This window comes from Carassius auratus, unplaced genomic scaffold (assembly GCF_003368295.1).
Source record: "Carassius auratus strain Wakin unplaced genomic scaffold, ASM336829v1 scaf_tig00016867, whole genome shotgun sequence".
NCBI lineage: Eukaryota > Metazoa > Chordata > Actinopteri > Cypriniformes > Cyprinidae > Carassius > Carassius auratus.
In genome coordinates, this window is record NW_020524714.1 from 30314 (window position 1) to 45928 (window position 15615).

The 15615-nt window shown below is 34.8% G+C and overlaps 2 protein-coding genes across 3 annotated transcripts; both read left to right on the forward strand.

The window, feature by feature from the left end:
- Window positions 1-1352: 1352 nt before the first annotated feature.
- Window positions 1353-7753, forward strand: LOC113075333 (C-type lectin domain family 4 member K-like). 2 transcript variants are annotated; one of them, XM_026248038.1, is made up of 5 exons: window positions 1353-1616; window positions 6641-7018; window positions 7098-7225; window positions 7319-7425; window positions 7528-7753. In XM_026248038.1, exons 1-5 carry the CDS (start codon window positions 1481-1483, stop codon window positions 7661-7663), a joined length of 885 nt encoding a protein of 294 aa, XP_026103823.1. In that variant the 5' UTR covers window positions 1353-1480; the 3' UTR covers window positions 7664-7753. The 2 variants fall into 2 exon arrangements, with proteins under 2 accessions (XP_026103823.1, XP_026103822.1); XM_026248037.1 differs by lacking the exon at window positions 1353-1616 and adding an exon at window positions 5431-6508 and having other exon boundaries at window positions 7528-7752.
- Window positions 7754-8058: 305 nt separating this feature from the next.
- LOC113075334 (C-type lectin domain family 4 member K-like) lies at window positions 8059-10508 on the forward strand. The gene is made up of 4 exons (XM_026248039.1): window positions 8059-8576; window positions 8735-8986; window positions 9968-10095; window positions 10189-10508. The coding sequence occupies exons 1-4, from the start codon at window positions 8441-8443 to the stop codon at window positions 10297-10299; spliced, it is 627 nt and encodes a 208-aa protein (XP_026103824.1). The 5' UTR covers window positions 8059-8440; the 3' UTR covers window positions 10300-10508.
- The last annotated feature ends 5107 nt before the right edge of the window (window positions 10509-15615 follow it).

Genomic DNA, 15615 nt, shown 5'->3' on the forward strand with positions numbered 1-15615 from the left:
TCTTATGAAGTGTGCATTTTTATCCATCCAGCCATTTATGCTGCGGTGCCCGGGGAGCAGTCGGGGGTGAGCAAGGCACCTCAGTCGAAACTCGAACCCACAACCTTGGGGTTAGGAGTCAAGCTCTCTAACCATTAGGCCATGACTTTCTCATAATAAAGCTGTTTTTTTTTGCCCACTGTCATATTCATGGCATTTTCACTGCGAGCTGTATGTAAACTGAGTGTTACCCTGGCTTTATTTGAAAAATATGATTCCCAGTGCACACAAACTTCCCAGAATACTGAGTTCCCTTCCTTTTTAATTCTATTTTTATTAAATATTTATTTATGAAAAATACTCTGCCATCTAAAGTATAAGTATGTTTATTTTACAATTTTTTTTGTCAAATTATTTCAGATTTCTTAAATATTAATTAAAATAAAAATAAAAAATGATATCGGCTGTTGGCCATCGGTCCCCTGATTTCCATGATATCGGCATCAGCTGTCAAAAAAAAAAAAAAACTAATCAGTCGACCACTAGTAATGAATGACAGATTGCTTTAAACAATAAATATCATTTTGTGGCTTTTTAATGTGTCATGACAGATCGTTTTGGTGCCTCAGTTCAAGTGGGACTTGAACTGGCCATCTTTTCATATTTACTGTATTTATCAGAGCATATTTTATTTCAACCGCGGAAAGACGTCAGTACAAACTACTTTTCAAGTTTAAGTCCACTGAAGTTGGTCTGATTTGTTTGTTGGACAAAATGGCAGATTCAGTGTTATGATTAGTCAGACTCAGATCACCTGTCAATCAAGCTCTTTGCAAAGGGTCAGTTCAGAAAGGATAATGCGATATGTATGGGTTTCAGGTAGTGTCTATAGTTCATTTTCACCCCTACATCTTAAAAAAATAAAAATAAAAATAAAAAATGTAATGTTATTATGTCTTCCATGATCACTTATGTTTTAATAATGCCTTGGTAACAGGTAATTTTGTTTTATTGGAGAAAAAATATGTTTCGTTTATACATTTAAAATATGTTTATAATATCAGTCATGTGACTATAAATATATACATGGAAATATTTTCAAAATATATACTGTATGTGTGTGCATTTATACATGTTTGGAAACATACATGTTTTCAAACCCCCTTAAACTGAACAAGTCTCTGAAGACTTCATGTAGATACTGAGTGATTCTGAAACAACATGTGCATTTGAATCTCATTTAAATGAAAACAATCAACAATATGTACGGTGAAGTTCTGTGGTGAGCTGAAGTACCATTATGCATAAGTACCTTTTCATAAATAATAATAATAATAAAAAAAACAGTTCCTTTCTGTATTAATACTGGCCACACCAACATCGATGAGGATCACAACACAGTCCACTCCAGAAGAGAACTAGTGTTAGATCGTCAGCATCTTGACAACACCGATACTTTCAGTAGGTGATTGAAAATATAGAAGCAAGAAAAACTCGGAAAATGTTCCAAGAAGATGGAAAAATCACTCATAAAAGCACTGATAATATTTATGAAAATATTGCTGTTACAAAAAGAAAATTAGAACAAGAGACCACGGACAGTAACACAATGGGAATCCAGTCATCTGAACTCACAGGTACTGAGACTTACTAAGAATACATTTGATCACTCAACATAGTTGCAGCAGTTTTTTAATAATGGCTTAAAGGCAGAAGCATTTGCTAAGTTTTCACGCTTTTAATTGATGTGTGCTGTGTTAAGAGCATAAATAAAGAGAATAGCAGCATGTTTGTTCTTCAGGAAGTGATTCTGTGAAGAGCAGAAGCTCCAGAGCAGCTGTAGTGTGTTTGGTTCTGCTGTGTGTTCTTCTGCTGACTGCAGTCACAGCACTGTGTGTCATCTTCACTCAAGAGAGACAACAGCTCTTTTCTAAGAATGAAAACCTGACCAATGAGAGAGAGCAGCTGATACTCAAGAACACAAATCTGACCAATGAGAGAGAGCAGCTGATACTCAAGAACACAAACTTGACCAATGAGAGAGAGCAGCTAAAACAGGAGAAAAATGATCTTCAGAGATGTCTTGGTAAAGTGGGTAAGTTTATTTGGTCTTTTTTGTAGTTGCTTCATGTTATAGAAACATCTGGTTAGTATTCCTAGGTATTGGTACATCAAGAGTAATTCTAGTGCACATAGAGTGGAAAACATGAAAGAATGTAAAAGAATCCCTAATCTAAAACCAATTTGAAGGTCAAAAGGTTTCCTCTTTGTAGGGTCACAGATCACCATGTAAAGTTACCGCTATGCTGGTGTTAAGTGATTTAATTTAAATATACTACTTTATCTCAAATACGTGTGAATACACAATAATAACATTAGGTGTATGTGTTTTTATTCATTAAAATCATAAATGGATGCTCTCCTACTTGTCTCTATGCCTAAAATCTACCCCTAATATTTAACTTGCTGATCAATTAAGGTGCCCTAGCTGATCTATGAATGATTTTGAATGTGGTAACAATATGATCTGCATGATTTACGGTTGATGCTAACCCTTCTGATCAACAAGATGTCTTATTCAAGTTCAATTATAAGCCTATCAGATATCTCTTAGCCACCCATTTTATTTAAAATTAACACCTCTCTGAGGTGATATATACATTGGGAATATGGATGTGATCCTCTTAAAGAATTTCACTGTTCTTACACTCCACGCCACAATCTCACTTACTAATTTAGTTTCTTTTGTAAGGACGGTGGGCAGTGTTGGGAACCTTACTTTAAAAAAGTAATTAGTTATAGTTACTCACTACTTGTTCCAAAAAGTAACTGAGTTAGTAACTGAATTACTATATAATAAAAGTAACTCGTTACCAGGGAAAGTACGCTAACTATTTGCGTTAGGCCTACTGTAAAAAAAAAAAAAAAAAAGTTGCTACATGTCAGAGAATTTGTACTTGTTGAATTTTTTTTTTTTTTTGCAGTTTTCACAAGTCAGTTGAAATGAGTAGAACAGACAGGTAAACAACTTTCAATATTGATTGCACGTCAACAGACAGCAAGAGTTTTATCCTGCACTTCAAGTATTATCTTTGTAAGGAAAGTGTTTTTGGCCACTAGCTTTGTAGATGCGTGTCACACATTACATGCACGTTCTAGCCTTTGACCACAATGAATTTGAAGTAGTGCTTACTGTATATCTTTACCTTGAAAATGCCAACTTTTCATCGGATTGCTCCCGACTCGCCAGCTCTACTGCGAATCTGTGTAGCTGTTTCACGCGCGCGCGTGTGTGTGTGTTTGGTGCCGCTGGCGCAGCCGCGTGTGCCGGCTGGCTCTGATTGGCTACCATGAAACACATGACTCTGCCTTAGCCAATCATAATCGCTTATCTCGTTATTAACCCACCTGCTCACTCGCTGTGTGAGGCAGGGCTGCGTTCGGATTAAACGCCGTTATTCCAAACACTGACGGTGGGTGAAGGTAGTGAAAGCAAAACAGGCTTTTTGAACTTAGTGTAAATAGACACTTCATAACTTGCTCAGTTTAGAGTAGACTGCAATTAAAAAAATGGTTGTTTTTCACAGATGGATGGATTTACTATAAATGCCATTTTTACTACATGTCCACTGAGGTTAGGAGCTGGGCTGAGAGCAGAAGATACTGTACAGAGAGAGGAGCAGATCTGATCATCATCAACAACAGAGAGGAACAAGTGAGTGAGAAATACTGTGTGTTGTTTAGCTGGATGAGTGACAAAATATATCTACTGTCAGTTTATAATAGAAATGTGTTTTTGCTCAACCTCCTAAGGAATTTGTTCAGAAAATTTCTGGTTATTATGATTTCTGGATTGGTCTGACTTACATTAATGTGGAAGGCAGATGGAAATGGGTTGATAACAGCGCACTGACCTCTGGGTAGGAAATCACTAAACTGAACTGATTATTATGTAATGAATGTTTCTCACAGAAAGCATCACTGAACATCTAATGTAATGCTGATCTGTTGATGCAGGTTCTGGAGCCTTCGGTATCCTATGAGAACTGGCAGTCCATACTGTGCTCTAAGTTATAGCTCGGGGTGGACTTATGATCCATGTTATGGAACTTTTAAATGGATCTGTGAGACAAGTACTTTAAAGAGTGCTGTGTGCTAGGAGCATCATAGATTTTTGTTCTCGTAACATTACCTGCATGCAACATTATAAAAACTGATTAAATGTACTCTTAAAACATTTCAATAAATAATTGTGGAGGCACTTTATGAACACGCATGATTAACCTTTCAGTCTTTTGTTGAATTATTATTATTATAATTTTTTTATTGTTTGGGGAACTCTTTGTGAGCAATTTCTCAACAATCTTTAACGTATCGAACATATTTGTTTTGAATAACTTCACATTTTTTTATTTAAATAATTTTCTTATTATTAACAAGATATTCTACAGTTCTACAATTCTAAAGAAAAAAGGTATAGCACCTGTTTTCCACAAAAATAAATAAATAAAAACAAATACAAAAAACCCTCAGCAAAATAAGTAATCTGATTGGATAAGAATAATGTTCACCCTTTATAAAATACCCTATGGTGTATCAAGTAATGGTGCGTGCATGTAGCCACACACATAAATACACATTTGATCAACTGTGTGTTCTGCACAAGCTACTAAATATACTATAAACCTCTGCTGCAAAACTTTAAAAAAGTGTCTGCAAACATTAGTTATGCTTATTTTGCTTTATTTGGCCTGTAGGCGTTAAAAACAAATTAGATATAATACTTGTTGTTATAACTTGAAATATTTATTTGTTTATTTATTTAATTCAACAATCAAATAAATATTTCAAAAAAAAATAAAAAAAAATCCTATTTTACCTATATCATATGATATTGATATTTATCATGATATAAATTTACCATTAATAGGGAGGGAAATGTTTTTCCACATGTTTGTTAGCCCTTGAGAATGAAGGTAAACATAACTTTCTCACAGATACTGAGCAATTTTGTGATAACTTGTCATAGAACCTCATTTAAATGAACACAATTCACATTGTTACAACAAACATTTACCGTAACATTCTGCAAGTCGAAGTTCCTTTCTGCATAAATACTCAAAACATTTAAAATAAAAAAAATAGTTCCTTTCTGCATAAATACTGGCCATTTCTAACACAGATGAGGAACATCATACACTCCAGGAGGAAAAAGTAGTTATAAGGTTGTTGGCATCTTGGCCACGTCGAAAGCAGACTACAGAAAAATATAGAATAGAGAGGAACTTGGAAAATGTACAAAGAAGATGGAAAAACCACTGACAATATCTATGAAAATATTTTTGCTAAAAAAGGTGTATTTGTAAAACAGACAATGGACAACAACGCAACGGGAATCCAGATATCTGAACTCACAGCTAATAAGATTAGAATACATTAGAACATTCACACCACATAGTAGCACATATTTATCAATAATGACTTAAAGGCACATGCACTTTCTCAGTTTTCATGTTTTATATTAAACTGATGCTTGTTAATACACAGGAAGTGATTCTGTGAAGAGCAGAAGCTCCAGAGCAGCTGTAGTGTGTTTGGTTCTGCTGTGTGTTCTTCTGCTGACTGCAGTCATAGTGCTGTGTGTCATCTTCACTCAAGAGAGACAACAGCTCTTATCTAAGAATGAAAACCTGACCAGTGAGCGAGAGCAGCCGATTCTCAAGAACACAAACCTCACCAATAAGGAGAGCAACTAATTCTCAAGAACACAAACCACCAATTTTACATTTACATCATCACTCATCACTCAGGAACAAAGAGTCACTGCTGTGTGCTGCTCTGGGAACTAAACTCTTTATTCTGCTTCTGCCTCCTTTGGAACTATTTTAATTGGTGGAGTAAAAATAAACAAAGTAACTGTTGATTCTGTGTATAAACTATAAGTTCCTCAATATTCAATTCTTGTTAATTGAACTGTTGTGTCTGCTTCTGATGTCCTTGAACATAAGCAATACTGCACAAGTAGGTTCTTTTGATAATATTGTAATTTCAACCTAAATTTAATTTGAATATGTGTCTGGCAGTTCTGTATCCGTCACATAGTTTGTGACCAGTTATAATGATGAGAGACATGTACGGAACATCAGTCCTGGAAAACATTTTGAATAATCAAATAATGGCAGGTTCCTGGTATAATTATTAAACTTCTGATAGAACAACAAACCCCTCTGTGACATTCTGAGGGGGCATGAACTTCCTTGTACTTATTAATGTTTGAAATATTCTCAGACATCAGGACACACATCAGGAATATAACAAGGTCCGCCTCAGAAAAGCTTCTGTTGTTAATTACTTGTTGTTCACTGGAACTATTTGAAAGTAAATAAAGTTATGGCTCAGAAAATAGACACAAGAGAGGGACGAAGGAAAACAGATGATATCTATGAAAATGCTGATGTAATGAAAGGCGAAATCACAGTGGAGATGGAAGATTTGAAGATAACGAGAATCCATCCGTCTGAACACACAGGTACAGAATTTAATAATTAATACTTTTCACTTTATTATGAAAAATAATAGCATAGGCACAAACCTTTAAAGAGAGAGATCAAGTTTGTGCCTGTGCTGTATTTAATGCTAACATCATGTCTCTGTTGTTCAGGAAGTGATTCTGTGAGGATCAGAAGCTCCAGAGCAGCTGTAGTGTGTTTGGTTCTGCTGTCTGTTCTTCTGCTGACTGCAGTCATAGTGCTGTGTGTCCAAGTCTTTACAAACATCGACCTGTTTCAAACAAAGGGCAAAAACATCTTGGAAGAAAGAGACCAACTACTAACCAGGAATAGAAAGCTCACAGAAGAGAGAGACCAGCTACTAATTAAGATTACTAGCTTTTCAGAAGACAGAGATTGGCTACTACACAAGAACATAAATCTGACAAATGAAAGGGATGATACAGTAGTCAAGAATGACAATCTGATTAAACAAAGAGACCAGTTAAGCTGGAAGATAAAGGAAATGTTGAAAAGTATTCATGAAATGGGTAATTATAAATTATATTAAAACAAGAACAAAGCATTTTTTAGAGTATACATTTTATATAGTTACATTTGTTTTCACAGATGGATGGATTTACCATGAATTTAGTTTTTACTACATTTCCTCTGAGATGAAGAGCTGGACTGAAAGCAGAAGATACTGTACAGAGAGAGGAACAGATCTGATCATCATAAAGAACACGGAGGAACAAGTGAGGAAGAGAAACTGTGTGTGTTGTTTAGCTGGATGAGTGATGAAATGTGTTAGTTTATAATAGAAATGTGTTATTGTTTAATCTTCTAAGGAATTTGTTAATACCATTTCTGGTGGTGCCCAAGTCTGGATTGGTTTGACTGACATTGAAGTGGAGGGCAGCTGGAAATGGGTTGATGGAAGCACACTAACCTCTGAGTGAGAAATCACTGACCCTAACTGATTATTACGTAATAAATGATTCTCACAGTCAGTATCATATCAAACACAAAAACATCTAATGCCGATCTGTTGATGCAGGTTCTGGTGGTCTGCAGAGCCAAATGGACAAAGAGGAGAGAACTGTGCTCTAAATAATCAAAGATGGGCTGATTATCCATGTAATTCTGTTTTTAAATGGGTCTGTGAGAAGAGCGTTTTACATTATTACATTTAATATTTATTAGAGAAAAATGTATTACTAATATTTGGGTAGTTTGGGTCTCTGTTTTACTTGTGATTGCATAATGAATCAGTTTGTAAATACAAATACAATCTCTGTGTTTGGAATAATGTAAACTAAACTTAAATTATATAAAAAAAAAAAAAAAAAAACTTTTAAATCAGCGCTGTCAAATGATTAATTGCGATTAATCACATCCAAAGTAAACATTTTAATTTACAAAATATATGTGTGTGTACTGTGTATATTTATTAGGAATAAATAAATCCAAACATATATATATTTAAGGAAAAGTGATAGATTTACAATATTTATATAATATCAATTATATGACTATAAACATATACATGGAAATACATGCATATGTTTTCAAAATATATACTGTATGTGTGTGCATTTATACATGTTTGGAAACATACGTGTTTTCAAACCCCCTTAAACTGAACAAGTCTCTGAAGACTTCATGTAGATACTGAGTGATCCTGAAACAACATGTGCATTTGAATCTCATTTAAATGAAAACAATCAACAATATGTAGGGTGAAGTTCTGTGGTGAGCTGAAGTACCATTATGCATAAGTACCTTTTCATAAATAATAATAATAATAAAAAAACAGTTCCTTTCTGTATTAATACTGGCCACACCAACATCGATGAGGATCACAACACAGTCCACTCCAGAAGAGAACTAGTGTTAGACCGTCAGCATCTTGACAACACCGATACTTTCAGTAGGTGATTGAAAATATAGAAGCAAGAAAAACTTGGAAAATGTTCCAAGAAGATGGAAAAATCACTCATAAAAGCATTGATGATGTTTATGAAAATACTGATGTTACGAAAGGAAAATTTGGACAAGAAACCACAAACAGTAACGCGACGAGAATCCAGTCATCTGAACTCACAGGTACTGAGACTTACTAAGAATACATTTCATCACACAACATTCTAGCAGCAATTTGTCAATACTGGCTTAAAGGTAGAGGCATTTACTAAGTTGTCATGCTTTTTAATGAAGGGTGCTGTGTTAAGAGCATAGAGAATAGCAGCATGTTTGTTCTTCAGGAAGTGATTCTGTGAGGATCAGAAGCTCCAGAGCAGCTGTTGTGTGTTTGGTTCTGCTGTGTGTTCTTCTGCTGACTGCAGTCATAGTGCTGTGTGTCATCTTCACTCAAGAGAGACAACAGCTCTTATCTAAGAATGAAAACCTGACCAATGAGAGAGAGAAGCTGACACTCAAGAACACAAACCTGACCAATGAAAGAGACCAGCTAAAATGGGAGAAAAATGATCTTCAGAGATGTCTTGGTCAAGTGGGTGAGTTTTTTTGGTCTTTTTTGTAGTTGCTTCATGTTACATAAATATCTGGTTAGTATTCCTAGGTATTTGTACATCAAGAGTAATTCTAGTGCACATAGAGTGGACAACATGAAAGAATTTAAAACCAATTTAAAGTAAAATATGTAAAAAATTTACAAGTGTTTCCTCTTCGTAGTACTCTGCGTGTAGGGAGCGACAGTACTGAACACCTTTAATATTCACAGACACTAGTCCATATCGAGATTTGATTAAATGTACATCTCTACTTTTGATTTATTCATTCAAAATGGCCGAATTCCGTGACGTTCTGCTTTATACAGCAATTTCCATTTGGTACTGAATTCCGCGATTCAATCCGCTTTCCAAACACAGAAGGGATGAATTTATGAATGGAAGTGTGAAAGTTCTGACACAAAACAAAGTTATGTATCCTCACGCTTTTTAAAAGTGGGTAACGTATCACGTAGTAGACTAACATTACACCACTGTAACGTTAGCTATTTATCATCTCAAAGTCTGTGCTTTCATTAAAGCTTCATTTCTTGATAGATGCATAGATAATCCTTTTTTTACCTCTTTCATCCTGTGTATCATGGTTCCCTTGCTTTGCGCGCACTGAGAACGTTTTCCAAACAAATCAGTCTCTTGCATACTGTCTATGGTCTCTTGCCGCTGGCGTCTTCTCGTGCTGCTGCATTCACTGAAGTCGGACATTGGAGATTCGCGCTCGTAAATTTTCTAATTGGCCATAAGAGCTCACAGAAGAGAGAGACCAGCTACTAAACAAGAACATAAATATGACAAATGAAAGGGATGATATAATAGTCAAGAATAACAATCTGATTAAACAAAGAGACCAGTTAAACTGGAAGATATTTTGAAAAGTCTTCATGAAATGGGTAATTATAAATTATATTAAAACAAGAACAAAGCATGTTTTAGAGTATACATTTTATATAGTTACATTTGTTTTCACAGATGGATGGATTTACCATGAATTTAGTTTTTACTACATTTCCTCTGAGATGAAGAGCTGGACTGAAAGCAGAAGATACTGTACAGAGAGAGGAACAGATCTGATCATCATAAAGAACACGGAGGAACAAGTGAGGAAGAGAAACTGTGTGTGTTGTTTAGCTGGATGAGTAATGAAATGTGTTAGTTTATAATAGAAATGTGTTATTGTTTAATCTTCTAAGGAATTTGTTAATACCATTTCTGGTGGTGCCCAAGTCTGGATTGGTTTGACTGACATTGAAGTGGAGGGCAGCTGGAAATGGGTTGATGGAAGCACACTAACCTCTGAGTGAGAAAACACTGACCTGAACTTATTATTATGTAATAAATGATTCTCACAGTCAGTATCATATCAAACACAAAAACATCTAATGCCGATCTGTTGATGCAGGTTCTGGTGGTCTACAGAGCCAAATGGACAAAGAGGAGAGAACTGTGCTCTAAATAATCAAAGATGGGCTGATTATCCATGTAATTCTGTTTTTAAATGGGTCTGTGAGAAGAGCGTTTTACATTATTACATTTAATATTTATTAGAGAAAAATGTATTACTAATATTTGGGTAGTTTGGGTCTTTGTTTTACTTGTGATTGCATAATGAATCAGTTAATAAATACAAATACAATCTCTGTGTTTGGAATAATGTAAACCCTAACACTAAGCTTAAATTATAAATAAAAAAAAACCTTTAAATCAGAGCTGTCAAACGATTAATTGCGATTAATCACATCCAAAGTAAACATTTTCATTTACAAAATATATGTGTGTGTACTGTGTATATTTATTAGGTATAAATAAATCCAAACATGTATATATTTAAGGAAAATTTATAGACTTACAATATTTATATAATATCAATTATATGACTATAAACATATACATGGAAATACATGGATATATTTAAAAAAAAATATACTGTATGTGTGTGCATTTATACATGTTTGGAAACATACATGTTTTCAAACCCCCTTAAACTGAACAAGTCTCTGAAGACTTCATGTAGATACTGAGTGATTCTGAAACAACATGTGCATTTGAATCTCATTTAAATGAAAACAATCAACAATATTTAGGGTGAAGTTCTGTGGTGAGCTGAAGTACCATTATGCATAAGTACCTTTTCATAAATAATAATAATAATAAAAAAACAGTTCCTTTCTGTATTAATACTGGCCACACCAACATCGATGAGGATCACAACACAGTCCACTCCAGAAGAGAACTAGTGTTAGATCGTCAGCATCTTGACAACACTGATACTTTCAGTAGGTGATTGAAAATATAGAAGCAAGAAAAACTTGGAAAATGTTCCAAGAGGATGGAAAAATCACTCATAAAAGCATTGATGATGTTTATGAAAATATTGCTGTTACGAAAGGAACATTTGGACAAGAAACCACAAACAGTAACGCGACGAGAATCCAGTCATCTGAACTCACAGGTACTGAGACTTACTAAGAATACATTTCATCACACAACATTCTAGCAGCAATTTGTCAATACTGGCTTAAAGGTAGAAGCATTTACTAAGTTGTCATGCTTTTTAATGAAGGGTGCTGTGTTAAGAGCATAGAGAATAGCAGCATGTTTGTTCTTCAGGAAGTGATTCTGTGAGGATCAGAAGCTCCAGAGCAGCTGTTGTGTGTTTGGTTCTGCTGTGTGTTCTTCTGCTGACTGCAGTCACAGCGCTGTGTGTCATCTTCACTCAAGAGAGACAACAGCTCTTATCTAAGAATGGAAACCTGACCAGTGAGAGAGAGCAGCTAAAATGGGAGAAAAATGATCTTCAGAGATGTCTTGGTCAAGTGGGTGAGTTTTTTTGGTCTTTTTTGTAGTTGCTACATGTTACATAAATATCTGGTTAGTATTCCTAGGTATTTGTACATCAAGAGTAATTCTAGTGCACATAGAGTGGATATCATGAAAGAATTTAAAATCAATTTAAAGTAAAATATGTAAAAAATTTACAAGTGTTTCCTCTTCGTAGTACTCTGCGTGTAGGGAGCGACAGTACTGAACACCTTTAATATTCACAGACACTAGTCCATATCGAGATTTGATTAAATGTACATCTCTACTTTTGATTTATTCATTCAAAATGGCCGAATTCCGGGACGTTCTGCTTTATACAGCAATTTCCATTTGGTACTGAATTCTGCGATTCAATCCGCTTTGCAAACACAGAAGGGATGAATTTATGAATGGAAGTGTGAAAGTTCTGACACAAAACAAAGTTATGTATACTCACGCTTTTTAAAAGTGGGTAACGTATCACGTAGTAGACTAACATTACACCACTGTAACGTTAGCTATTTATCATCTCAAAGTCTGTGCTTTCATTAAAGCTTCATTTCTTGATAGATAGATAGATAGATAATCCATTTTTACCTCTTTCCTCCTGTGTCTCATGGTACCCTCGCTTCGCGCGCACTGAGAAAGTTTTCCAAACAAATCAGTCTCTTGCATACTGTCTATGGTCTCTTGCCGCTGGTGTCTTCTCGTGCTGCTGCATTCACTGAAGTCGGACATTGGAGATTCGCGCTCGTAAATTTTCAAATTGGCCATAACTTTTAAATTCGTTGCTGCCAACTGGGGTGGCAGCAGGGGTGGCAAGACTTTCTTTTAGGGTGGCATTTGCCACCCCATGCCACCCTGGTAGATCCGCCCCTGTATTCGAATAAGTCTAAACCATATAAGTAATGGTCAACCTCTCCAAAATTTGTTCGGATGAAGAAACAAACACATCTACATATTGGACGGCCTGATCTTATTTCAGCAAATTAATTTTTGGGTGAAAATAAATTTGGTAACACTTTCTATGAAGCCCGTATTTATAATACATTATAAGGGTATTTTTAAGACATTATAATGAATGCATAATGCATTATAAAAAACCTTATATGTTATATCAACTCATGAATAATCATAACAACAATTATAATACGTCATAATACGTATTTGTTGTTATAAGTTTAAGAGTATGATTATGTATAACAAACAATTAGCACCATATTAAATCTACTTAATTTACAATATAAGATAATCATATCTTACAAAAAAATACGTAGACACAAAATATATGCATCGATTCGTCGACATGTTTTTATTTCTGTAAAAATCGTTTTCAAAACGTTTACCTTATGTGAGCTGAATATACGCGATGGCTGGATCAACATTCTGTCCAACGTTATATAACCAATCCAGGGGGTTTTCTTCATTGATCTTTTTTTTGGCAGCTGTCAAAGCCTTATTTGATCGGTGAGTGATGTCTGACAGGGCGCGTACGAGAGAGAGCCCCGGCTGCGTGCGCACACTAAGAGTCTTCAAACAACACGAGCGCTTCTTGCTCTCTCTCTACCTTGTGCATATTAATCAAAATCATTAAACACGATAGAAAAAGGGCGAAACACCAAAGTTTCACACGCACTCGCGCACTCACAGTCTTCAAACTACACGAGCGCTGTCTTGCTCTCTCTCTCTCTCTCTCTCTCTCCACCTCGTGCATATTAACCAAAATCATTAGACACGATAGAAAAAGGGCGGAACGCCAAAGTTTCATGTGGAGCATTCTGAGATGTTTTTTTTTTCTCCATGACAGGCTGCTGGCTCCCACTGTTATTTATTTTTTTTTTTTTTGGAAAAGCACTCTCTGTATTAGTTTAAAGCCCTCAATTTCACATTGGTTACTGTATTCTTTCAATTGCTCTAAACAAGTATTTTGGGTGACCTTTTTTATTGAATGCTAGACATCAAGTTGTTGTTATTTTCATCTGAAAGAAGAACTTTTTTTCAGTAAGCTAGGCCCTATGTGTTTAGTAAGCTTCTTTCAATAAGCTATGTGTTGTCAAGGCTTCAAGGTTTTATTGGCTTCAACTCTATACAAGTGCAAAGTAATGCATTCTTAGTCAGTCTTTTATTTTGTAATTTTAAGAGTAATAAATATATATTGCAATGTTAAGGAATTAATGTTTTTTTCATTCAGATATGTAAATCAACATGTATAAATTGTTAGTATTCAATTAATGGGGAGATAAGCGAAATCGAATCGGTCTGAAAAATTAATCGTTAGACTAATCGATGCATCGAAAAAAATAATCGCTAGATTAATCGTTTAAAAAATAATCATTTATCCCAGCCCTAGTTAGATGTTGAGTGCTGTTTGAGTGTTTCTGTGGAGCTAATGTTGATTAATCAAACTGATATTACAATAAAAAAAAATCCAAATCAAATGTGTCATATTCCACATTCATCTGATATATTATATGATCTTATGGCTGTTTGAGAGAAGAAAAAAAAGTTGTTGTTAATATTATTATGACTTATAAGTGGTCTTTGGGCACTTTAAGTAAAGTAGCATCAGAAAAATGGCAAGATAAGAGACTTATAATACATTATAACTATGAGAAATATAATCCATTGAAAAAGTGGATGCAACATGTTCATTGTGTTATAAATCATCATACTCTTAAAAGCTATAACCACAAATAAAGTAAAAATTATAATATATTAAAACAGTTTTTATGAATATTCATTAGATGATATAACATATTTTTAGGGTTTTTTATAATGCATTATGCATTCATTATAATGCCTCATAGAAAGTGTTACCATAAATGTTTAGGTGAATTTCTTTCTTGAACAGATCAGTGCTCTAACAGCCATAAATGGATAGCATACAAGAGAGTTCCCACTACATTTCCTCTGAGTGGAAGAACTGGACTGAAAGCAGACAAGTCTGTTTGCAGAGAGGAGCAGATCTGGTCATCATAAACAACAAAGAGGAACAAGTGAGTGAAAGATTGTGTTTGAATCAGTACTGAATAACGCTTATGGTCTAAATGTATCATTTTTCATTCTAGGAATTTATTATTACCATAAGTAGTGAAAACGTTGTGTGGATAGGTCTGACTGACAGTGATATAGAAGGGGACTGGAAGTGGGTTGATGGCAGCACACTGACCTCTAGGTAAGCAGCTTCATCTCAGTTCTCAGTCGCACTGTTAAACCATACAATTTAAACCATAACCTATTTGCAAGCAATATCAATGCATTCATGCATTAACTTTCAGTTGATTAACTTTGAGTTGAAGATGAGGACTGTGCTGTATCTCAGTATAGCTGGGCTGATTATCCATGTCATTATACCTTTGTATGGATTTGTGAGAGGAATTAAGAGGTTTAAAAAAGCTGTTGCTTCAACTATGTTCATCCTAAGTATAGCAGTAACCAAATAGATTTGTTGTAATGTGAAACACAGTAAAAAGATTTAGGGCTACTGTTCTTATTATTTTTAATGAATCTTTGATGCTCATTTTAATAAATTTATAGAACAATTTAAATGATATTAAATAAATAGATAAAAAAATCACTCATTTGTCAATGCAAGGTCTTGTGTGTAATATTTCTCAATTTGTCCTTATTTAATAATAAGAGAACACACTCAATCACTATATACATATACACTCACCAAGGCACTTTATTAGGTATCTTGTCAGACCGGGTTGCACCCCCTTTTGCCTTCATATCTCACTTAATTCATCATGGTATAGATTCAATAATGTGCTAGAAACATTCCTAAGAGATTTTGGTCCATATGACATGACAACATC